This window comes from Lynx rufus, unplaced genomic scaffold (assembly GCF_022079265.1).
Source record: "Lynx rufus isolate CCGP_SWC_20201006 ecotype Redwood Valley unplaced genomic scaffold, mLynRuf1.p SCAF_10, whole genome shotgun sequence".
Lineage (NCBI taxonomy): Eukaryota > Metazoa > Chordata > Mammalia > Carnivora > Felidae > Lynx > Lynx rufus.
This window is the reverse complement of record NW_025814824.1, coordinates 63,354,533-63,378,445: the sequence shown is the minus strand read 5'-3', so window position 1 is coordinate 63,378,445 and position 23,913 is coordinate 63,354,533. Positions and strand designations below refer to the sequence as shown.

General features: G+C 41.1%; 1 protein-coding gene across 1 annotated transcript in view; it reads right to left on the bottom strand.

Annotated features, from left to right (window-relative positions):
- Positions 1 to 23,913, bottom strand: part of PLPPR1 (phospholipid phosphatase related 1) — a 127,408-nt gene that overhangs the window by 27,812 nt on the left and 75,683 nt on the right. Inside the window, exons 2-3 of the mRNA XM_047099060.1 lie at positions 17,237 to 17,425; positions 3,848 to 3,980 (exon numbers count right to left, since the gene is read on the bottom strand). Coding sequence (XP_046955016.1) covers positions 3,848 to 3,980; positions 17,237 to 17,425 — 322 coding nt within the window. The remainder of the gene's footprint in view (positions 1 to 3,847; positions 3,981 to 17,236; positions 17,426 to 23,913) is intronic.

The following is a 23,913-nucleotide window of genomic DNA, read 5'->3' as shown; positions in this document are numbered from 1 at the left end:
TGGGACACCCACACACAAATAAACACACACATACACACCTATGATACTGTATCCTTATTTTGAAATATAGATTCATAGTGTCTTGACTTTTTCACATAAAATTATATCGTGAATATTTCCCTTTTCATTAAAAATTTTTAAAAATAATATTTTCTGAGGTTGCAACTTATGGTGGGAGCATTATTTTGAAAAAATTGTATCTTGAGAGATTTCTAATTTAGGTTATAAAAAATAATTTTAGTCCATAAAAATTAATCTATAGCAGTGATCATTTCCGTAGGATAAATTATTTGAAGTAGAATTTTGGGTTAAAAAGGACAGCTGTTTTTAAGATTATTGAAATATACCATCAAACTGCTATGCAGAAAGGGTATATCAGTTTAGCCTTGCCAAAAATGTATTCGAATTCCAACTTTTCCCTCACCTTTGACAGCATACAGCATGATTCTGCTTAAAAATATTTTGCTAATTCACTGGTCATTTTGCAATGCGAAGCTGATCGTATTTGTTGGGAAACACTATTTGTAATGGACTCTAGAATAATTACATAAACGGCAAGAGAAAGTCATGGGATTTCAACTTAATTAGAAGAGTTAGCTGAAACAGTTGCCATCTTCTGATCGTTTTTGGTGGCTACTAGGTCAGAAAAACAGACTGTTAATCTCTTTACAATAACATTTCTAGTATATTTGATTACTGCCTTAGTTTACTTTGATTGTTTTCAAAGGAAGCATCCCTATTTAAAGGATTTTTAAGTAGTATGTTTTTTCCTCTTATAAAAAAACATTAATCCAGGTACTAAAAAAAAATGTTACTCTTCTTAAGATAAATAGCCTTTCCCTACACCTTCAACTCTCCTATATGAAGTTAGGACAGACTTCTCTCACCTCTCTTAGAAACTGCCTAACTTATGTACTTTAATTTCCTGGGACTAAGCTGAAGAGTGGTAATAAAGTTAATTAAACAGCAGGTAAATGAATATTTAAGAACCAGCATTTATGGAAGCAATTTTAGGCAAATCTGTGTCTTAACACAGGTAATCTTTGTTCTTTACTTATCCAAAAAAAAAAAAAATTAATGAAAACCTACTATGTGCCAGGCATTTTGCAATATGCTGTTGATAAAAAGTGAAAAGATACAGTTCCTGCTCTACGAAGGATCACAAGTTAGTAGGAGTAAAAGTCTTACATAATTACAGTGAAATTTTAAGTGCCTATAAAAGATGCAGGTGTAAGGCTCAGTGGGGCCTGGGGAGAGGAGGTAGAGAGCTGTCTGGGTTGGTAAACAGGTAACATGTAAGCTGCGTGTTGGAGAACGAGCAGGACTGTCAGCTGTAAGGGCGAGAGGATGGCAATAGGCAGAAGGAGCAGCACATGAACAGGAACCAGGGCAAAGCATCACACTGTTAAGCACGCTAGGGATTCTTTGAAAGAATTTAAGCAGGGAAATGACCTGGTCATACTTTTGCTCAGGAAACACGTGCAAAGTGGTCAGCGGATGTTATTTTTGCAGGGCTGGGGTACACAGAGCCACGTTGCAAGACAAGATGGAGGGAGACAACTTACAGGGCAAGAAATTTCAATGGCTTAAAGCTGTGGCTCCCAAACTTCAGAGTGCATCAGAATCACCTGGATGACCTATCATGAAACACAGATTATCAGGCTCCATCCCCAGACTTTCTGATTCCGTAGGTATGGAATGGAGCCTAAGAATGTACATTTCTAACAAGTTCTCCTTTGGTTTAATGTGACTTCTAGGTTTTTGATTTAAGCAACTGGGCAGATCCTGGTGCCATAAAACAAAAGATGAAAAGAATGGAGCAGGTGCTTCCTTAGCCAGCAATCTCTCTTCTCTTTTGATGCTGTTCCTCTAATTCTCCAAGGTTTACACGCTACCTGCTGGCTGTCTCCCCACACAAGCATCCCTGTGAGAAGTATCTCTGTCAGCTTATGATAGACCCCAATGGACTAAAGTGTCACTGATTATGGAAATGGGAGTTTGATGTTCCTCTAGGGTGAGACATTTCTATTTAATTGTCCTCCTGAAACCACACCTCAGCTCGATGCACTGACTACAGTAGGGATTTCAGGTACCACCGCTGGCAATCGGCAGGGTTCGTTCCTGGATGGTGGGGGCCTTTTGGCATCCCTCCGTGAACAAAGTCTTGCCCTGACAATGCATACAGGCAGGTCTGTATAAATGACAGATATCAGTTACAATTTCTATTCTTTGGACTCTGCCCCAGCTGGGGTGGATCCCAAATAGGTATAAATTATCTTTGCCAAGGAAAAACAACAGTGACTTTTATAAAGATATCTCTGCTTAATTATAGTTTAATAACTTTCTGCTTTGAATAACTTGCTCTCATTATATGATCAGGCAGTGAACATGAAATCTTCTCCGAATCAAATTATGTAAATGTGTCTATATACATACACAGGCACTCTCATACTCCTTGGGAAAAGTTACTTCATCCCATTTTATATCAGATCTTCACTTGTACAATTAGGATTATCAATTACCTTATTGGGTGTTGGGTGGATTAAATGAAATGTTTATAAAGCATCTACTCCACTCTACTGATAATAAATATTCTCTTTTCTCCTTTTGTTTTCTCCTCGATGATTTGTTACCTCGCCACTCTGGTGGGAAGTGACCGAACTCCAAACATCTTTGAAAGGCACCACTGTTTGGAATGAGTGAACTCATAGACAGAGATGACATTGTATTGATTAGGGGATTACCCAGTGAGCTGATTACAGACTGCCACAGGTCATTCTGCAAATACCATCAGTAGATGCTGAAGACTATTTTAATGTTAAGGGTTGCTTCTTTGAAATTAGATTTTCTTAGACTTCCCGCTGTACTACGTCCCTCATTTCTACTCTGATCATAGAAGTTACTGCATATTTGATTTTAATGTGGTCATTTGCCTATGACTTGAGGAAATTCAACCCTTTTTCCTACAGCGGGGAAAAAACAGGATTAAGGAAAACCAAGAGTTTAGAGCATGCCATATTCTGGACTTCACTTTCCCAGTTGTCAGTTCTGTAGGCTCTCACTAGTATCACAGCTTGTTTCAATACCGGCTATGATCACACTCGGGAGTTTTATCCTGGCTCCCATGAAGATCTAATCAGAGGTAGGAATATATATAGGTATATTCCTACCTATACCCATATACACACTCATCCCCATATCTATAGTCATTATCCACACCACCTCAGACATTTTTACAAAAGTCCTAGAAGGACAGATATAGAACATGCCTTAATTATTTCTTATCATGAATGCTAATAAAACTATTTGTTTTCCAAACTTGGAAAGGCAGAATCAGATGGATTCTGCCTTCCAACCTTGTTTTCCAGAATCTGATGGATTAGATTGCCCATACTTCGTAGAGTTCCCCACATAACAAAATTATACTGGATGGGAAATTTTTGTCAGGAAATTTGATTATTTCTAAATTCGTTTTATTGGTGGCCCCTGCTGGGCCCCCACATGCTCCCCTGACTCAGTTAAAGGGTATATGACAATAGCTGGTGACTATGAAAATATATGTCCAGAGGGAATCTCAGATAAATATTGTGTAGGGGGAAAAATCTAAGTAAGTTGAACTCATTTGTAAGACAATAAGTACTGCTTCACTTTAAGGATGAAAAATTTGACATGGCACTACGATTAGGCTCGGTTTCTGTACTTCCTGGAAAATCCCTAAAGAAACCGTTGCTTTTAAAAGTTGATGCTTTCATAGCTTAGTTTATTTTATCAAGTGTGTCCATCTGTGGTAAGGGTAGTAGGTTTTACCTGCGGGAGAGGGTTCAGTTCAGCATGCTTTTATACTCACCTATGAATCTTATGATCCTTCGGAGTAAGGGGTTCAGGTAACAGCATTCTCCGGTCAGGATTGTTTTCTCCTGGGCAATTAGAGATTCTCTGGTTGACTTTATGAAATACATGGATATCTCACCAATAAAAATCTGGAGAAAGAATGTTTAAGAAATGTCAAGTTGGAAAGCTGTCTGACAAAAGAGACCAGTTGCCTTAAAAAACAAAAACTTCTGAAGCTCCAAATGCTTTTAAAAGATGTCATGTTGCAGAGATGGAGAGTTAAATCATAATTTGTACTTAATTCTTCAAAAGAATTAGAGGTGGCAATAACTGATAATTTCAGCTAGGTTTCAGGCTATAGTATTAAATTCTAAGGTCATAAAAACATAAATGGAAATAGTGAATTGCAGTAGGAACTATGATAAGGCTCACTCATACTGGGACTGAATTTTTTTCATGTTTATTTATTTATTTTGAGAGACAGAGAGAGAGAGAGAGACAGGGAGGGAGCAAGCATGAGTGGGGGAGGGGCAGAGGGTGAGGGAGAGAGAGAGAATCCCAGGCAGGACCCTCACTGTTATCTCTCAAACTACGAGACCATGACCTGAGCTGAAATCAAGCGCCCGATGCTCAATCGACTGAACCACCCAGGTGTCCCTGGGATTGATTTTTTTAACTGAATGTGTGAGTTGCAATGATGAGAAATGACTGGGACAGCCCCATGTGCCTAACAAGGCATTATAGGCACACGTAACAATAAATTATTACCTTGTTACATGGCAACACATTATTCACCTGATAAATCTTTACTTAAATATATTGGCTTGAGCTTTATTTCTCTTACTATGAACTGGTTGACTGTCTCTTTATAACTGGTACCTTGGTACCTCTCTCTCGTTATCTTGAACTAATACATATATATTACTATATACATTATAATGTCTTTGTGTAGGCTGTAAACTCTCTGAGGACAGGGACCACAACCTATGTTTCTTGATTACTCTTGTAGTACTCAGCACAGTATATTCTTATTTAAAATAAGGAACTGATGGGGGAGGGTGGCTGGGTGGCTCAGTTGGTTAAGTGTCTGAGTCTTGATTTTGGCTCAGTTCATGATCTCATGGTTGTGAGATTGAGTCCCCCATCAGGCTCTGTGCTGAGTGTAGAGGCTGCTTGGGACTCTCTCTCTCCCTCGCCCTCTCCCCTTCCCCCACTCAGGCTTGCTCTCTCTCTCTCAAAAAAAAAAAAATAAGGAACTAGCATGAGGTAAGTTGTCACCAACTCTGCCACAAGTGAAGACTGAGAACCACCAACAAAGAATAAAAAGTTACTAATTACCATCATCTATTGAAAACTATGTGTCACACACTTCATCATAGTATTTTTCATGTTTATAAGATTCCTAGTATAAGTATTATTACCCTTGCTTTGCTGGGGAAGATAGAACATTCAGGACCTCCCAAAGCATACAATTGGCATGTGGGGGCACTGGGATTGGTATCCAGGACAACTAAATTCTAAAGTCCACACTTTCCACCACATCACACGCCATTTTTATTTTCCTAATCCCAATTTCAACATTTTCCCAGAAGAATGTGATCCTATAGATGTTCTTCTTTGCTATGTACATGCTTATGGTGTTAGGTAAACTTTATCAATACGTTAAGAATTCCCATTCCTTATATTCCTTCCGTCATTATGGAATAGATGGATAAAGGTGGCAACATCGTGAATGGCACAGGGGTGTGGAAATGAAACTATAAAATTATAAAATTGGAACCATTTACAGATATTTTCCCTTTTATGATCTAGGACGCCAAAGGTCTCAGTGCTTGGCCACACATAGTCAGTGTTGGAGGCAGCACTAGAATGTGGCCTTTACACATAATTCCATGCACAAGTGTTATCCTGATTGTACAAATGTAACACCTGAGGCACAGAGGGATTCAATAATTTGTCTAAGGTCAGAGCTAGTAAGTCACAAACCCTGGCTCTGAAGCCAAGAAGACCTGGCTCCATGGTCTTCATCTCAACTGCTTACACTTTTACTAAGTAGTGACTCAATAAAAATATTTGTTGCATCTGTGTTTAATATTGAGAACATAGAAAACAAAACAAGTTAAGCGTAATATGTTTTAAATACTGAAAAACTCAGATGCTATTAAAGTACAAGACAGAATGGTGTTGTGGAAATAGCACTAGAGGCAAGTCAGAAGGAGGTGGGAAGTTGGCAGGAGTAGACAGTATTTGGGGTCAGACAGGCACACAATGGCATGTATCACTTTGGCAGGTGGCGTCAAAGTATGGTTGTTCTGAGTTAAAAATATTTTGTGCCTAATGTCCCTTGGAATTAACAATGAGATGATGCTCTGTCATGTACAAATATCTGAATAGCTTTAAGAACTCAGCCCTCCTTCTTTTCTAGTAAGACCTATCTCTGCCAAAATAAGGTGCCAAAGGGTTTTGTTTGTCCTTACTGTACGTGATGGAAGCGTATTGTTGGTTTTTTATCTTAGTGAACAGATGGGGATGGATTCATGCATGCTTGGATACATGAAACAGTATTTCCTTGAGGGAGTTTTCTCTGATTCCACTGCTTGTCATTATACAGATCTCTCTCCTGACATCTACCCACTTAACTGCAATTATTGTTTGTGTGTCCCTCTTCATTTGACTACAATATTCTTATGGGAAGGACTTGTGCCATTCCTTGTATGGTGCTTAGAACAAGGTCTGGTAGGCTCAATTAATACTTGTTGAATAAACAAAAGATTGAATCTTTAGAGGACCTACTTCTAGGTAGAATCTGACCTTATAGACTCTGACCTCTGACCTTTATTTCTCTGAAGATGAACACTGCAGGAAATTGACAATATGGACCGGAAAACACACAATTCTTGGTATTTTGCTTAAGAATAAATGAAAACTGTGGACCAAGTAATACAAAGTGAATTATCTCTTCTAAACTAAATTCATCATATCCTCATTTTGCATTCAACAGTTTTGGAGAGGGAGAACCCACTCTGCCAGGAATTGTTTTAGCACTGGAGGCATAGCCGTGAACAGATGTCGTGTGTGTGTGTGTGTGTGTGTGTGTGTGTGTGTGTGTAGGGAGGGCAAAAAAACTGAATAAATACATCATGTAATGTCATTAAATGACATATGATTACAAAGTAAATGAGGGAAATGGGATGGGGGTGATAAACACATAAGGACAAATATGAAAAGAAATAAGCACTGCTTGCCTTAACCATTTCAGAAGCCCAAAGTATTCTTACTCTACAGGAAAGAGATGTGCACATTCTAGAAATTCTCCATTTAGTGAAACTTTCCACTACTCACACCATAGGGAAAAGGAGGCAAAAAATGTGTGTAAACATCTACACACAACCTATTCTTGTTAAAAATACACACGTGCATACCCATATACCCACACAAAAATCTCAACAAAATCACTACAAGTCATGTCAGACCAAACAGAACTTGTCATGCAAAAGGGTATGGGGCCCAAATAAATCCACAAGTAAATCCTAAGACTCTCATATCAAAGGTAATAATTAGTACAAGGTTTGTTATTATTGGCTGGCAATATTCAAATTCCAGTTGAGGTATGAAGCATAAAAGAAAAAGAAGTCAGAGCAAGGATATCTACCAACCTATATACCCAGTTCAGACAATGCTTGGAATATATTAAGTGATGATAAATATTCACATAAGGAAGAGAGGAAGAAAGTGAGGGAGGAAGGGGGTCATTTTATAACTGAAATAGGAAGATATTTCTGGTTGTCAGTAAAGACTGTGATGGGCATAAAGGTTGCTGAAGAAACAATCCAGTTCTCAGACTCCACTGAGTGGGCTGAAGGAAGTGCATTTTTCTGCATTTTACTGACCACACACAGGGTGCTATTTGTCCATTTATTGGGCCCCATAATCTCATATAGGGCCTGATTATGCTTGGAGAGAGAGGGGGGGGGAGAGAGAGAGAGAGAGAGAGAGAGAGAGAGAGAGAGAGAGAGAGAATTCTGCTTGATAAGGGAAGGGGTCTCTCTTCTTTCCTGCCAGGCCTCCAGCCCACATTGAGTGCCATTTTGTACATTGTGGCAGATTTAGGACTCTGGTTTTGGCAATGGCCGGGTTCCCCCATCTGTGTCTTTGCCACACACACTCTGCCTCTATCTACCCCTCTGTTCAGAGAGTAAATGGGACATGTGGGACTCACCATGTGCTTGTCCCTGGCTGCCCTATTACGGTCTTTCTGATTGTTGGCTAACAAACATCGTATCACTCACAGCAAATGAGAACACCCTCTGGTGAGAAATGACCAAGGCCAAACTCTAGATCTGGAAATGAATGAACTGCACGTGAATTCCATTGGTGCATTTCTTATCCCCTAGCTCTGCCAGCTACAACCCCACATGACATAAGACATTTAGATAATAGTAAGTATACTTTAAGTAATGAGGATAACTGTTCTAGCTTGATAAAGTTGGATTTCAGATATGAAAACCCAAATGGCAAAGAAATAAACAAATAATCCTGGAATATGGTGCATCAGTTGGGTGTGTTATCTCTTAGACCTCGTTTCTTCACAATGTTTCACAGAAGATCTGGTAAGTGATAAATAAAGGATATCAACACACAGTATTTAGGGGACAGTTTTCAGATTTCAAAATATAAACAGTTTGCAGAAAAAAGTCACTGGAAGATGTATGACAATCTCATATTGTAAGGGGGTTTCACTGCACGTTATATGTGGTTGTCACTAAAAAGGGCATCTAGAACTCCTGCAATATATGTTTTGGGTGCACACATATGCTAGTTGTAGCTCTGGTACTTGGCAAGATCAAAGCCATTGCTGTTTCTTGAATGTGGGCTGTAGAGCTGAAAACCCAGCTCTCTCCATTTTTGATGTGTAATTGGGGGGCAAGTAATAATTGAAACTTTCTGAGCCCCAGTTTTTCTTTCTTTTTTTTATGATTTTGATTATGAGGGTAATAGCTATGTCAGCAAATAGTTGAGAGTATTAAAAAATGTATGTTAAAGCATCTATAGGTACTCAAGAAATGTTTGTTGTTTTTACTTCCTGGTCTATCTAAGGCCAGAATGTTGAGATTGATTTAGAAAGAATCATTGTCTCTGACTTCGGCTCAGATCATGATCTTGTGGTTCGTGAGTTCGAGCCCCGTGTCGGGCTCTGTGCTGGCAGCTCGGAGCCTGGAGCCTGCTGAGATTCTGTGTCTTCCTCTCTCTCTGGCTCATCCTGGCTTGCACTCTATCTCTCAAAAATAAATAAACATTAAAAAAATAAAAATAAATCATTGTCTCTAGTCCTGGAGTAAGCAAACATGGTATGATTCTATCTCTGCTCTGTCCCTGACCGGGTATTTGATCTTGAACCAGTCGCTTGACCTCTCTGGGCCTCAGTTTCTCATCTCTTGAACAAGAAGACCTCTAACGTGCTTTTCCAGCTCCAACATCTTTGCCTTTACGACAGGAACTAACAAGAGAGGGCTGATTAAGGGAAACTGAAATCACATAGTTGGGCTTCAATCTCAATTCATTTGGTTAAACTCTCCACTTTTAAAATCCTATGGGACTCTGCTCTCACCAAGTAATCTACCCTTAAGCAAAATGGATGCAACCTACTTCAGAGTCATCATGTTGCCTGATATCTCTGTCACTTGGGTTCCTGAAGAATAACAGAGACTGGTGGCCCCCTCTCTGGGATTTCTGTGTAGGACACTCTGAGGAAGAAGAGAGGGTTCTTTGCATGCTTCCCAATATTAGGGTCTAAATAGCTTCAGGGCTTTCACTCCCAGGGATTTTTAAGATGTTCCCAACATTCTCCTGAGAGGCTTCCATAGTCATGAGCATTTCCAAGAAAGGGAGACATGCTTTTGCAGTAGATTTTGTTTAGTGACCCAGGAAATTTAAAATGCACAGATTGTGCTGCCAGCCCTGACTGCCAATGTCTTTACATTCTGCTCTAATCCTCCCCAACAAGGGCCATCTATCGACAACCCAGATCTGTGGAGGCATCCTGGTCCTTTCAAATGCGGAGCCCTGGTTGGTTCAAGAGCTCTAGCTTTCTGCTTTCTTACATCCAAGTGTAAGTTAAGAAATTCAGCCCTAGACACTTCCTATGCCTTTTAAAGATCAAAGCTTCAATAGAATTAAGGTCATTTGCATGATGGCATTTTGAAAATTGTTCAGCAACTGGGATAATAAGTGTTTATAGATTGGAGCCTCCCTACTGGTGTTAATCCAGGGGACGCAACTACCCAACTACCCATTTAGAAGGCAGGCTTCAGTTGACACTTGTTATAAAATACCATGTTATGTTATATGACACGTGTTATAGTATAACAAGGTGGTATGCTATATTTCTAAAGCATAGTAGTCTCTTATGCCTTTTTTCCTAGACAGTGGAAATAAGAGAAACTGGAATTTATAGTGGGTTAGGTAAACCACTGCTCTCAATAAAAAGTAAAATGCATTGTGATAACTAACTGAATTGACCAGCATATATTTTTAGGCAAACAGTCTTTTCAAGAAGCAAATTATCAAAGCTCCTTAACACAATCATCACCAATCATTGGAAGGGACATCTCAAAGAGAGTAAGCAAATTGCTCGCTGGGATGACGTCAGGAGAAGAAATAATCTGTTAAAGAATTGAGAGCACTCACATTCAGCATAGACAGAAGATGGGGAAATGAATTTTTTATTTAAAAAAAATCCACAACAATTAATGGGTATATCCATAAACCTTTCCCAGAAAAAAGTGTAATTGTAAAGACTAAGTACACTAGCTTCAGCAATAACAAAATGAAGGACTCATGGTAAAAAACAAACAAAAAAGAAGTCACATTATAATATACAAAGGGAAAAAGATGTGAATTATAAAGTGTTAAAAGGGGCTTCAACAGACGAGATTGTTCAGAGCCTGGAAGAGGCAGATTATGAGGCACTGCAAGGTCCCACAATGTCTCTTTTGCTTCAGCAGCTGCGTCCCACGCCAGTCAGCCAACAGACTTGTATTTAGTGAGAGCCCACTCTGTTCCACACTGTGCTTCGGGCTTTTATATTCACTCCAAGAGCTTAGGGTCCGGAAACCTCCCAAATGAAGATTCACAATTTCCTCCAAATTGTGCCCTTCTATCAAATTGTGTTTGTCTCTTCCTTTTCCTAGGAAATTCTAGACTAGTCTTATGTATGTGTGCGTGCACACTTGCATGCAAACTGCGAGCTGTTTCCATTCTCTTGGGCTAGGCGTCAAATGTTCTGCAGCTTCAATACTAAATACTCCCCTGTCACTTTGTTGTGAGGCCAAGGAAAGTGTTTAATAGACATTTCCTCATGCCTTGTGGTACTGGGGCTGAGGTAAAATAAAAGTAAATCAGATTCTCCACTGAGTTAAATCCTCTTATCCAAACAGGCTCCCTGCCCTTAACTCTGAGCATACAAGTTTATTTAGGAGGCCAGAGGCAGTAGTCATCCAGGGTTTCCACACTGGTTAGAATGCACCCTGCAGATCTCTTGGAAGCGTGGGCTACCACTTTTGGCTAAACAGTTCTGGACATAATAAATTGCCCAAGCTCTAACCTTTCCTGAAGATCTGAGACAGCACTGGCCTGTCCCTGTACAGTTTATCCCATGTGGCCTCGCCTCAACATGATGCTGATCTCTTCTGACAGCAGAGCACAAAAGGAGAAATAGGAAATGACAGGTCAAACACTCGGCAGAGTCTTTTCCCTTGTGCGTTTCTTGTGTGTCCCTGTAGTCGTGAGTGGGATTGTTAATGTCCAGACACACAGAAGTGTAAGGTGCTAGGTTTTTCTAAGGCTAATGTGCTTCAGAAGGCACAGAAAACCAAGGACAAGTCCAGGTTGAGCTACTTCTTTGAAAATTGCCATTAATGTCACACAAGTCACCCCAGCGGGATCTTGCCTTTTTTCTACTCCAGTGAAAACAGGAAATGGATTTAAGGAGGAATAAACAACAGAAACTCTATGCAGTTCTGTGAAACACCTGACCAGGCACAGAGTATAAAACCAAACTCCAGAAAGAAAGGTGAGATTTGGGGATTGGGAATCTGACTTGTGGAGCTTTCCAATCAGAATGCTTTTTTTTTTTTTTTTAAAGCTTTCATGGAACATTAGATCTAGAAAGATCTCGGAGATCACTAGCCTAACCCCTCCTTTTATTTACAGATGAGAAATCCAACCCATAGAGGGAACATGATGTACCAGAGGCCACACAATTATTGGAGGCAAAGCCATGACTGGGATTCTTGCCTCTCCTGACATATGAAACCTGAGATAGGAGGACTCTGCAGTGTGAAGGGAATGAAGGATGTGCACTCAGAAGCAGGGGCTGTGCTGAGTTTGACACTTGGGATCTTGATCCCAGTGGCCCAACAAAGGCTGCTCTCGGACAAGCCATACCTCCCTAGAATGGGACAGAAGAAATGAACACAGTTCCTTCCTCCCAGAAAAATTTCCTGAACATCAGAAGAGCTCTGTTTCCTAAGGATAGAAACCTTAGAGGACCTTTTTTTCAGGTCTTAGGGGAACACCCAGCACTGTCAGCAGGGTTCTGAGGCCACAGGGCTCTCTGCCATTAACCTGTCAACTGTAATCAGTTTTGGCTCCTAGCAGTGACCCTCATTTGGGAGGAAAATAAAAGTGGAACCAAATGGGTGGCTACCTGTCCAGTAACATACAGAACTAGCTGGAACTTCAGCAAATTAATTTGGCTAAGTCTCAAGTTTCTCAACTCAAAAATGAAGGGAATTTGAACCACACCCTTTCTCTATGTTCTTTGGGATGTCTCTTTTCTATTTCACTGGGATGCTGGGAGGATAATTAGGCAAGGACTACAGAATATAATAAATTAAAAGATGTCATTCTTATAATCATCATTTATGGAATATTCCTCAGCTTGTATCTTAGGGACCTGCTAGCATTACTGGTCACATTTTTCACCCAGAGAAGCAAAGAAATGCAAAGTGTTCCATACTTGAGAGCTAGAATAGAGCTGTAGGTTAGGTTCTCAGTCCTTAGCTCACTGTTTGTTTACCATACCCCTTGACTTTGTCATTTGGGGAAAAGGAACAGTTTCTGCTAAAAACCTTAAAAGCAAAGAGGTATCATTTTTGCCCAGAGAGAGGAGAAAGTTCTCCACAAAGTTCTGTTTTCCTATTTTTGTTTTTCGTTTTTGTTTTTGGCCATGTGTGTTTTTGTTCATTAGAGTTGCCATTTTTAAGTCTTATTAAAAATTGGCCTTTTCATAATTTTTGCCTGAAGAACGGGAGTATATAATGTTTTAAAAAATGTATCTTTTGATTTGAAAATACTATACATTCATGTAGAATTTGGAAAGCAACATATAAAAGTATAAAAGAGAAGAAAAAAATTAACTGTACCATTAGCACTCATAGATAATAGCTGTACATTTTTAGTTTAGTTTATTTAGTAGTTTAGTTTATTTCTTACTAGTCTTTTTGTATATAACTTTGGGATTATACTTGCAACATACACACAAGGTATCTTCTTGGAGTCATTAAATGTTCAGACCCACAGACAACCACATGCTACATTTGGCATTGGTCTACTTGGAAGGAACCACAGCTCGCCAGCAGGGAAACATCACGTGCTCCTTTCCAGCACGTGTCCTCACAGTGGTCCAGCAGAGCAGTATAGCTCAGGTGCAAGAGATCATAGACATATCAGAGGATGAAGGAGCCACTGTGGCTTAAAATCCTCATGCCCTGTAGGAGTCAGCATATGGTGTAGCAACTCCACAGACATAGCTTCCAAGGTCCCAGAGTCATTGCACTTAGAAGTCATAGCATGGCACCTCCTCGGGTAATTATAGTTCTCTGAGTCCAGATGCAATTCACCAATCAGGGGTTAATTTGGCCTAGCAACACAGTTGATACATACCACCTTTTTCCTTTTTCTAGGGAAATAGACCCAGAAAATTAAGATATGGTCAGATTCTCTTATGAAAGGGAGAAAGATTTTATACGCAATAGTATATACAATTTTTTTAGCCCTTAAAAAAAATCTTAACATTAAATCAAAAACATGTTTCATTGCTACTAAAGGTGTTTCAAAAACACGACTGCCTCACAATGTATTTATACAAGCCCCTAGTACTGTGTATTTAGCTAGTTCCAAGTTTTTCACGGAAACTATTGCCTAAATGAACATCCCCAAAACACAAATCCTTGTATTTATATAAAACTGATCATTTCCTTAACATAAATTCAGGGAATGGAATTACTGGCTGAGTCTGAAGTTTATCAACTCTTAATACATCTTTGACAAGCTACTCTTTAAAAAGAAAATAGCAGTCTACACTTCAACTAGAACTGTATGAAAGTATCTACACCTTCAGCAACATGGCTCTCTGTCTTTAAAACATTTGGAAAATTTATAGGGGAAAATGCTGTACTTGTAAAAACTACTTTTCTTTGGATAACTGATGAGTTTAGAAATGTTTACATGCACAGTCATTGTTTTGTTAATTGTCTATTCTTGCCCTTTCCCGTTTTTATTTTGGGAAGCTCATTTTCTTAAGTATTAAGGATATTTACATTTGAGTCCTATAGGCTGTAAACTTTTTGCAGTCTTTACTTTTTCTTTTGTTAGAAATGCTCATTTCTAGGTAGACAAATCTATCAATCTTTTTCTATATGCTTGCATCAATATTTGAAAGTGAGATTGTTTTTGCTATTGGGGGTGCTTTTGTGGGTGTGCATGCACACTTTCTAAGTGTTTAAAATCCATATTTTCTTGCTTTGTAATGTGCACTAAAAAGCTTTTTGTTTATTTTTAGGGCCTGGAACATTTAAAATTTTTTTTTTTCAATGTTTATTTATTTTTGGGACAGAGAGAGACAGAGCATGAACGGGGGAGGGGCAGAGAGAGAGGGAGACACAGAATCAGAAACAGGCTCCAGGCTCCGATATTTTTAGGGCCTGGAACATTTAAAATTTTTTTTTTTCAATGTTTATTTATTTTTGGGACAGAGAGAGACAGAGCATGAACGGGGGAGGGGCAGAGAGAGAGGGAGACACAGAATCAGAAACAGGCTCCAGGCTCTGAGCCATCAGCCCAGAGCCTGACGCGGGGCTCGAACTCACGGACCGCGAGATCGTGACCTGGCTGAAGTCGGACGCTTAACCGACTGCGCCACCCAGGCGCCCCGTGGAACATTTTATAGAATTATGACTTTTCCATTCCTTCAAAGTTTGAAGGAATTTATACTACAGCTATGTGTCCTCAGTATATTTTGTGAGATAAATTTTAGACATGTTTACAAAGTTTATTCTATTTTTATTCACTATTCAGAATTTCTATATCTTTTTAGGGCATTGTTAGTAAATTACCTTTTCATAAAATATTACCAATTTTATTGAGGTGCAAGCACTTACTGGCACAGAATTGTAAATACAATTCAAATAAAAATACCATATAGACTTCTATAGGTTTATGTATTTTTCCTTATATGTATGTGTTTTAACTTTTTTTTTCTTTTTACTCCTGCCTTTCTTATATTAGACTATCTAGGGGGTTGCACATTCTACTTTTCTAAGAATTAGCTCCTGATCTTATTTATTATTCTATTGTTTTCTGATTCACTAATTTTTTTGACCATAATTTTTAATAATAATCTGTCTCCCTTGCTTTACTTAGTTGTTTTTTTTTTTTATGACAAAAACTGTAATTCCAAGAAGTCATTACAGGAGATTCTAGGCAATGGTATATCCTGGGACTAGGGAGAAGAGAGGAAAATAAGTTAAGTCAACGGATCACTTAGCGTCATGTCTGAATACACAAGAACATGACATGCTTCTGAGACAGAAAGAAACCAGGATGTGATTCTAGATGAAGCTGCAGTTCCAGGGTTTCCAAGTGGAATCCCATTCCCTTTATGTAGAGGAAGTTGCTCTGTGATTCTGAAGATGATGAAGAACAGTTTCCAGCCAGGCTCTTTGCTCCCCTACGTCTAAACACTTAGTACGTGCCAGACACTGTGCCGAGTCATTCGTACGAACCGTCTCATTCAAGTCTCATGAAAACTCTATGAAATAGGGAGTCATATTCTCCCTATGTTTCACGGTGGGGGGTGGGGTGGGGTGGCCAATAGAGTGACTCGCCCAAAGTCACATAGACAGGATGTGAATCCAGCTGTGTCAGACTGCAGAGCTTGCGTTTTTAACCACTCTGATACACCACAGTTTTATTACCCCTGACCTTAATTGCAACAGCATGGTCTTATCATTTAAGGGAGGGTTTGCTGAGCCTAGGATCAATGATCAAAACGAACTTAAAGTCTATGACTCATTATACCCATATTATTTCTTCTCAAAATCCCATCCATTTCTCACCTTAAAGCAAGCAGATCACTTGCATAGAAAACAATACTTGAACTGAACGTCTGAGCGGTCAGTATATTTCTCAGCATGCCAGTCAATATTACCAAAAGAAAGGGGAAGGGAGAGAGTTGGGGGAGGCAGCTATTAAAAGAGAAAGGGGGGGGGATGATAACCGAGATTACATCCCAAAGAATCTGACCGTGTATCATGTTCAGACATGCTACACAAAGTCATTTAAAACACAAAGTCATTTTAAAAATTGAAATTAAAATGTCTAAGGATTCAATCAATTTACCAGATGATACAGGTCTGTGAATTTTATACTTTTGAAATGGTTTCCCTTGAGCATAGTCCGGCCATTTTTTTTTTTTTTTCTTGCCCCTTCATGCAAGAGAAGAATGAAATAGAAGGAGGGTAAAGTTGCAACTGAATTGAATGTGATATAATGTGAACGTGGCCAGAGCCACCAAGAGTGAATGACAGCAAACTTCAGGTCAGGTGATTTCTCTCTGGAAGTTCAGTCAGAACAGCAGGAGACACAAGCCCAGGGGATTCCATTCCACTCTGGTCTGATTCTTTCCATCAGTGCCGGCATCTACATTCAAGACCTCTCCTGAATAGACCCAATTCGCTGCATATTTTTTCAAGAGCACAGTAGCTGTTCTTAACATGTTAGCCAATCATGCCTGTCAATTTATGCCATTCACACATACTTTAAAAATGTGTGTGTGTGTGTGTATATATATGTATATATACATACATATACGTATATATATGTATACTTCAGATACCAAAAAGCAAAAGCCACCTATAAAAGACGAGACCCATGTTCATGAGATTTTTATGCAGAACTCCATTCACTGTTTTGGCTGAAACAGGACACCCCCGTTCCCCGCACCCCCCTCCTCCCCCGTTAGACTGCTGGTGAATGCCCAGGAAGGGAGGAAAGAGTAGAAAAGGCAGACAGGAAATGTTATTTAGTATCTGACAGTAAAAAAGGAAGTCGATTCTGTACTTACAATAGCAGTCGGAGTGGCAGCCAGCACACAATAGAGCACCAGAGGGGTGATGAAGCTTTCTTCCTCTGTCCCCGGGTAAGGCTTCATTAAGTCTCCGTCCTGACAGAAGAATCCTTGGATATGCACCTGAAAAGTGTCAGTGCATTCGAAGTAGTAGGCAAGCAGCACTGTCCCAGCCATGATGACAAGCTGAAAATACAGCATGGCCACACAGAGACATTAGCAGGTCTTCGGAGCCGCGTTTGCCCCTCAGAGCACACTCCCTCCATCACCCCAGCAGCTTTCCTCTGTTGGTATTGGCGAGTGTGTGCGTGCCTGGCTCAGCGTGCTCTGGGCTCAGGGAGGGTGTGCTTGCTTGTCTGCCTTGTAACATCTGTTCTAGAAACCTCGCAGAAAATAATTAACGGCTCCCATCTGAAAGGCAGACCACAGCAAGGCTTATAGAGAGACCCAGCTTCTGCTGCCACCCTCTCAGAGGAAGCACGGGAGCCAAGGTAATATTTCCATTCAGGACAGAGGTGAAAAGTCAAAGGGCAGCAGCATAAGAATTGGCAAGATGTAGATGTGAGAGCTGTTCGTGAGAAAGCTCATGAAAGAGTAGAGATAAACTTGCCTTATTATAAAATGTTAGAGGCAGGTAAATCATGAATGAATAAACCAATGCACAGGAAAGCTAAAACCTGGAAAGGTTGAGGCAGGTTTTCAGAACCACACCCTTCATTATTGGCAGGGAGGAACACAGTACAGGCGGCCTGTATCGGTCACGGCTGTTACCTTTTCCAAAAAGGTTTTACGTTTATTCCAAAATGCTTTCCCCCAGTAAATCCAGGACTTTCCTGATAACATCTTATTATAGACACAGATCGTTCCTAAGGTTTAGACATAAAAAGGGACATAATTATCCTTTAATTCTGACTCACGAATGTCCCAGACACTCACTGAGGTTTAGATGTAGCCTTTCGTAGGTATGAGAGGTTGAGCGAACATAGAAATGTCGACATTCATGGTCTCATTCATATTTGGAAACACCAAAGTACCAGGATAAGATGGTTATAAAGGTAGATAGAAAACAGATTTTTGAGGTTATGAGACTACAGAAAATTAAGCTGAAAGGGTTCTTGGAGATATTCCCGTCTCAAACCTTTATATTTCATAGATGAGAAGGCTGAATGGGGAACTGACCACTGCTGAATTATCCAACAAGTAAGCTAAACATGTACTTAGGTTGAGAATCAGCAAAGTAGGGAAACTAAAATGGAGAAAAAATATCTTACAGTGTTGTTTTTTTAAAAAAGTATCAAAACAATCATTATGGAATAAAATCAGAACTTGGGAGGACATGTTTGTACATCGTTTATGGCTTAAAATTGTTTTTACTTGGAAGTACCTATGGGTCAATGAGGGAGAAGGAAAGGTTTAGGAAATCTAAAGGTCTGAATCTAAAGCTGGAATCTTAAAATCTAAAGCTGGAATAGCCCTGGAATGACTAACCTAAGGTCATGATAGCTAGTTTGTGTAAGTCTGGGACTAGAAACCCACATTTTCTGATCCTCAGAGGAAAAAAAAATACCTGTATTATGGCATCAAAATTTCGTTCTACACAAAAACCTGGAGAGTTACGGGGCGGAGGACAGGCTCGACTCTAACGGCAGTCTTACCTATTTCATATCCATTTCTTTAGCTACAACATAGCAGACAAGCCTTACACTCTGCCCACTCTCTGAAACCAGGCACAGCCTCTACTTCCGGGAAATTATTTCTGCAGTTTCTCCTTCTTGTAGCTGAAAGCATTCAGAAACTCCTATCCATTCTGCTATAAAGGTCTTTTACCTTTTGGCCTCATCCATTGCCACCTTCCTTTACCTTCAGGTAGGTCGTAGATCATACTTTCCGTTTGTTGTCCTTCATACACGACTTCTCTCTGGTTGTATATGAATGATATTTTACCATCTGGCATTTTCTGTCCCTCTTCCCCAGAGGACCTGCTGTCACAACTTCTGACCATCTAGTAATCTCTGGACACTCCTGTGTGTTTCTCTGCACCTGAAGTTATTTCTTGGCACCACATGTAAATCACCAGTGCTCAGGCCAGCCATCTCTGCTGTTTCAGCACTTTGTTTCTTTTCTCTTTAGCCACAGAGAGATTTGGATTAGTATGTTTCCCGTAAGAGTGAGAGAGAGGTACTCCAAAGCTGCCCTTGCTAACAGGTGTTCCTGTTGGCTGCTAGTGTATGAAGTCAAGGCCATGAAGTTTCTCTTTTGTGCTTCACTGGTCAACTGAGATGACCTGATGGGAAGGAACCTAGCCAGCTGACCTGAATGTTCTGGAGCTGAGAACACACTATGATTGCAACAGTGTTGGGACTTTACCTCCAGGGCTACCTGTGCCTCCTGCACAGGCCTGATCTGGGATTTCTTTGTATATCCTCCATGTGGCTGGAAACATATTTCTGTCTCTTGGCTTCATCAGCCCTTGGGGAATAACTGCTTGGAGAACAGGCAGGATCTATGGGAGCTTTTGGATAAAACAAAACCCAAAAATGGCAGCTAGCCCCCTCTCTTGAGGACAAGTGTCCTATTTTACTGGGTGCCTCTGTGCTACCACCTCCATTTGAAAAAGGTCAAGATGAAAGTGAAGTAAACAAAAGCAAAAACATACGTAGGTAAAACGACTCATTAGAAAAACGTAGAATAGAAACTTTTAGAACATAGACTGTCCTAACTTCAAATACATCAAAATCAACAATAATGACAACAACAAAAAAGCTAAGGTCAATATGCCCAAATTTGAAATCTATAGAACAAACCTTGAATAACTGCCTGGCCAATTGAATCCTGGAAGCAACATTCAGAGAGAACTGAATTAATGCACAAATCAGTTAATTGCAGGGCATAAAGTAAAGAACAGAGAACCTGGGAGGCTCAGGGGAGTAGAGGTAGGTGGGAACTTTGGAGCCTCCTGGACAGAACGGACCTATCAGCATAAGTCTGTTTACTCTGCTCCGACTCCCTGACCAGCCAGAAACCCCTGCCTGTCATTTTCAAGTAATCCCCAGACTCCCTGGAGAGTCTCCAGTTATGCCAGTTAGAGATGCACAGAAGCAAAAACAGAACAATTCGGATCTTGATTTCTAGGTTTCCTTTCTATTGAACATTCTCTCATGACCACATATCAAAAAGAAGCTTTGCATTTACTGCAGGAACAGAAATGCTGTGCTGGTTCTGCTTCCCTGAACAGAGAGGTCCGCCTTGCAGCTCTGATGACGGTGCACAATTAGCCGTCAGCATCCTCCCTTCTTCCTCTCTGTCCTGGGCCGTGATTCATCGCTGTCTAGGTTTGTGTCACTGGTGCCAGCTGGCACGCTCACCATCTCTGTTGCTTTCTCCAGCCCCATTTAGGGATGCATGGAGGGAGGCCATAATGTTGGTGTCACATGAGCAGATGGCGAGGCTGTGCTGGACCCAAGTGCTGGTGGAGGGCTGATGATATCGGTGTGAAAGGCGCAATTATGGCTGTGGGGGGAAGGAGTTCATGTACCAGGGGTTTTCCTCAGCTTCAGTTCCCAAGAATGACAATCCGATATTCGAAAACGCATCAAATCCTGACCCATCCGCAAGGATTCAGAAGGCAGAAGACAGCAATATCTGAAATTCTGCCTCTCAGGGTTGAGAGACCTGTGTTTCTATCCTCTGCTGATTAGAGAAAAGTGATTATCGGAAAGAATGGTAATGGGGAAGGTCACAAAGCTGGGGGCAAAGGCTGAGATGACAGTACATTTTCCTTTGGTCTGTCAAGTCTGGGGTAATTGTGGACCAGTAGTTTACATGACCTGATACAGGCCGCAAGAGTGGGGGAACATGGGGTGCCTGGGTGGCTCAGTCAGTGTCTGACTTCGGCTCAGGTCATGATCTCGCGGTTCACGGGTTTAAGCCTTGCACTGGGCTCTGTGCTGACAGTGTGGAGCCTGCCTGGCATTGTCTCTCTTTGCTTTTCTCTCTGCCCCACCTCAAAATAAATAAATAAACTTAAAAAAAAAGCAGTGGGGGATCAGGTAATGATGGTATGACTCATGAGAGTGAGTGAATGTGAGTGTGTCTGTTGTGCAGGAGCATGTAGGCAGACATGTGAGGTTGGACAATGAGAGGGCTGGTATCTGGTCTAGAGTGTTTGGGCATATCTGAAACTGGGGAAGCCTAGTCTAGGTGACCAACCATCTCAGTTTGCCCAGGATTGAGGGGTCTCAGGGTGCATGGGACCTTTCAGTGCTAAAACCAAGATAGTCCTAAACTAACTGAGGTGCTAGGTCACTCCACCAGAGGCAACAAATGTTTCCCTCTCCAAACAGGTTTCTCATTCTGGTTTTGCCAGGACCTATCAAGACTACTGCAAATTAATCAGTCAACCCACAACTGTTTGTGGGAGCCGCCCCTATGTTCAGTCCCGAACTAAGTGCTGCGAAGGTGCAGAATTCTCAGACATGCTCTCTAACGTCAAGGAGTTTGTGATCCAGCTGGGGAGCGCTCACCAACACAGGAAACAGACAATGGTCTATAGATCTGTAGGAGGGGGTCAGCTAATCCCGAGGTGGGGTTTGCACATGGCTGCCTGTGCCCGGTGAGCTGGTAGGGAGGGAGTCGGAAGAGGAGTAGGTAAAGGGCTGAGGCCTGGAGAAAAGAGCACAAGGGGATGGACAGGGCAGCATGGTGTCTGCTTAGGGGATTGGTTTTGACTTAGCCCCATGGACATATGTGCAATTCCAAAGAGAGAGGGGATAAAGGAAACTCAGCAGAAGGAACACTGCATCAGAGCTTAGATGATAAGATTCGGCAGGGTTGCAATGCAGAAGCAATGTCTTAGGACCCCAGGAAAGAGTACACTTTAAGGACTCACATGTTTTTCATATTAAGAGGGAGCAAGCCAGGCACAGGTGTCACTAGCGGCACACAAGGGCTGGGGTGGGAAACCCGCAGGTGGCGTGAATGGAAGTGGGAACTGAGGTAGTACACTGGAGGGGAAACGTGACAAAACCGGTCTTGAGCCCTTGTGAGACCTCCTGGGCACCTCTACACGTAGGTGTGATCCTTTGAGAGGGGATGGAAGTTCCCCACAAATAACAGAGGCAAGAGCCAAGAAGGAAGGGGAGGAGATGGTGATGGGAAGGGTGATGATATATATGATGCATATGTCCCAGGAACGGCTCTAAGAACGTCACATAAATTAACTCTTCTTCTGCCCAGACACCCTGTGTGGTAGGCATGTTATTATTTCCATCTTGCAGGTGAGGAAACGGAGGCACAGAGAGATAGCGTGAATTCTATAAGGTCACACAACTCACAGGGGCGAACCCAGGATGATGACTGTAAATATGATGCATCTTTCCACACAACCTTAAGCGGCCAGGGGAAAATGAGGTCATGAGTTTAAGGTGGCATGACATCAAGGGGTAAACTATGTGCTGCACACTTGAGTCCTTTCTTCAAAGGCTTCCTAGTGTCAGTTTCCTCATCTGCAGGAAAGTAAATAACTAACTCATAAATATGCAATGGGACACGTTTACGTATTCTCAGTTTGTTCCAAAAAGGAGTTTCATCAACATCCATCAAATGAAGTGTGCAAGCATCAGTGAGAAGGTGGAACAGAAGAAAGGAAGTAGACAGGAATTTCAGAGACAGGAATTTCATCCTTGAGTATAAGTTGCCTAACAGCACAATAAGGAAATGCTGGTCTGTTACACATTTCACAGTATCTGTAAGATAAAAGCCAACCAATGTTTAAAGGAAATAGAATCTTTCTGATGTAGTAACTGGGCTGGAATTCGTCCTGGGTTCTCATAAAGGGTGTGTTGTGATAAACAGTGATTCAAAGCTGAGGATGATGGCGCTATTTTTTTTTTTTAACGTTTATCTATTTTTGAGAAAGAGAGAGAGAGGGAGGGAGAGGAGCAGGGGAGGGGCAGAGAGAGAGAGGCTGACACAGACACCAAAGCAGGATCCAGGCTCTGAGCGGTCAGCACAGAGCCCAACGTGGGGCTCAAACCCACGAACTGTGAGATCCTGACCTGAGCTGAAGTCCAACGCTTAATTGACTGAGCCACCCAGGCGCCCCAGTGCTGTTTGTTTTTAATATGGGACCCCACATCAAGTCTTAGCATAGGCTGATGACGTAGCATCAAAGCAAAATGCACAAAAACAATATTGTGGGGTAGAATGGAGGTGGTGGGTATTATGACCCAGTCTAGGTAGAACTTGAGAGACACAGCACAATGAAAGGCTAAGAGTGTGGGCCAGGTTTCCTGGGTTGGAAACTCACTCTGCTGCTTACTAGGCATGGGACTTAAATTCTTGTGCTTCAGTTTCTCCATTTGTAAAATGGGGCTAATAATACTTTAGCATGAGAACTATACAGTAAGTATTCAGGGAAGTGTCTGACTTGGCAGAAGGCACAGACTATATTCTTCAAGCACTCCTTCCTAGGTATTGTTTCTCTCAGGTTTAAATTTTTTATTTCTAGTTTATTTTTTGAGAGAGAGAGAAAGAGATGGGGTGAGCAAGGGAGGGGCAGAGAAAGAGGGAGAGAGAGAGAATCCCAAGCAGGCTCCACAGTGTCAATGCAGAGCCTGATGCAGGGCTCAAACTCATGAACCAAAGATCATGACTTGAGCCCAAATCAAGAGTTG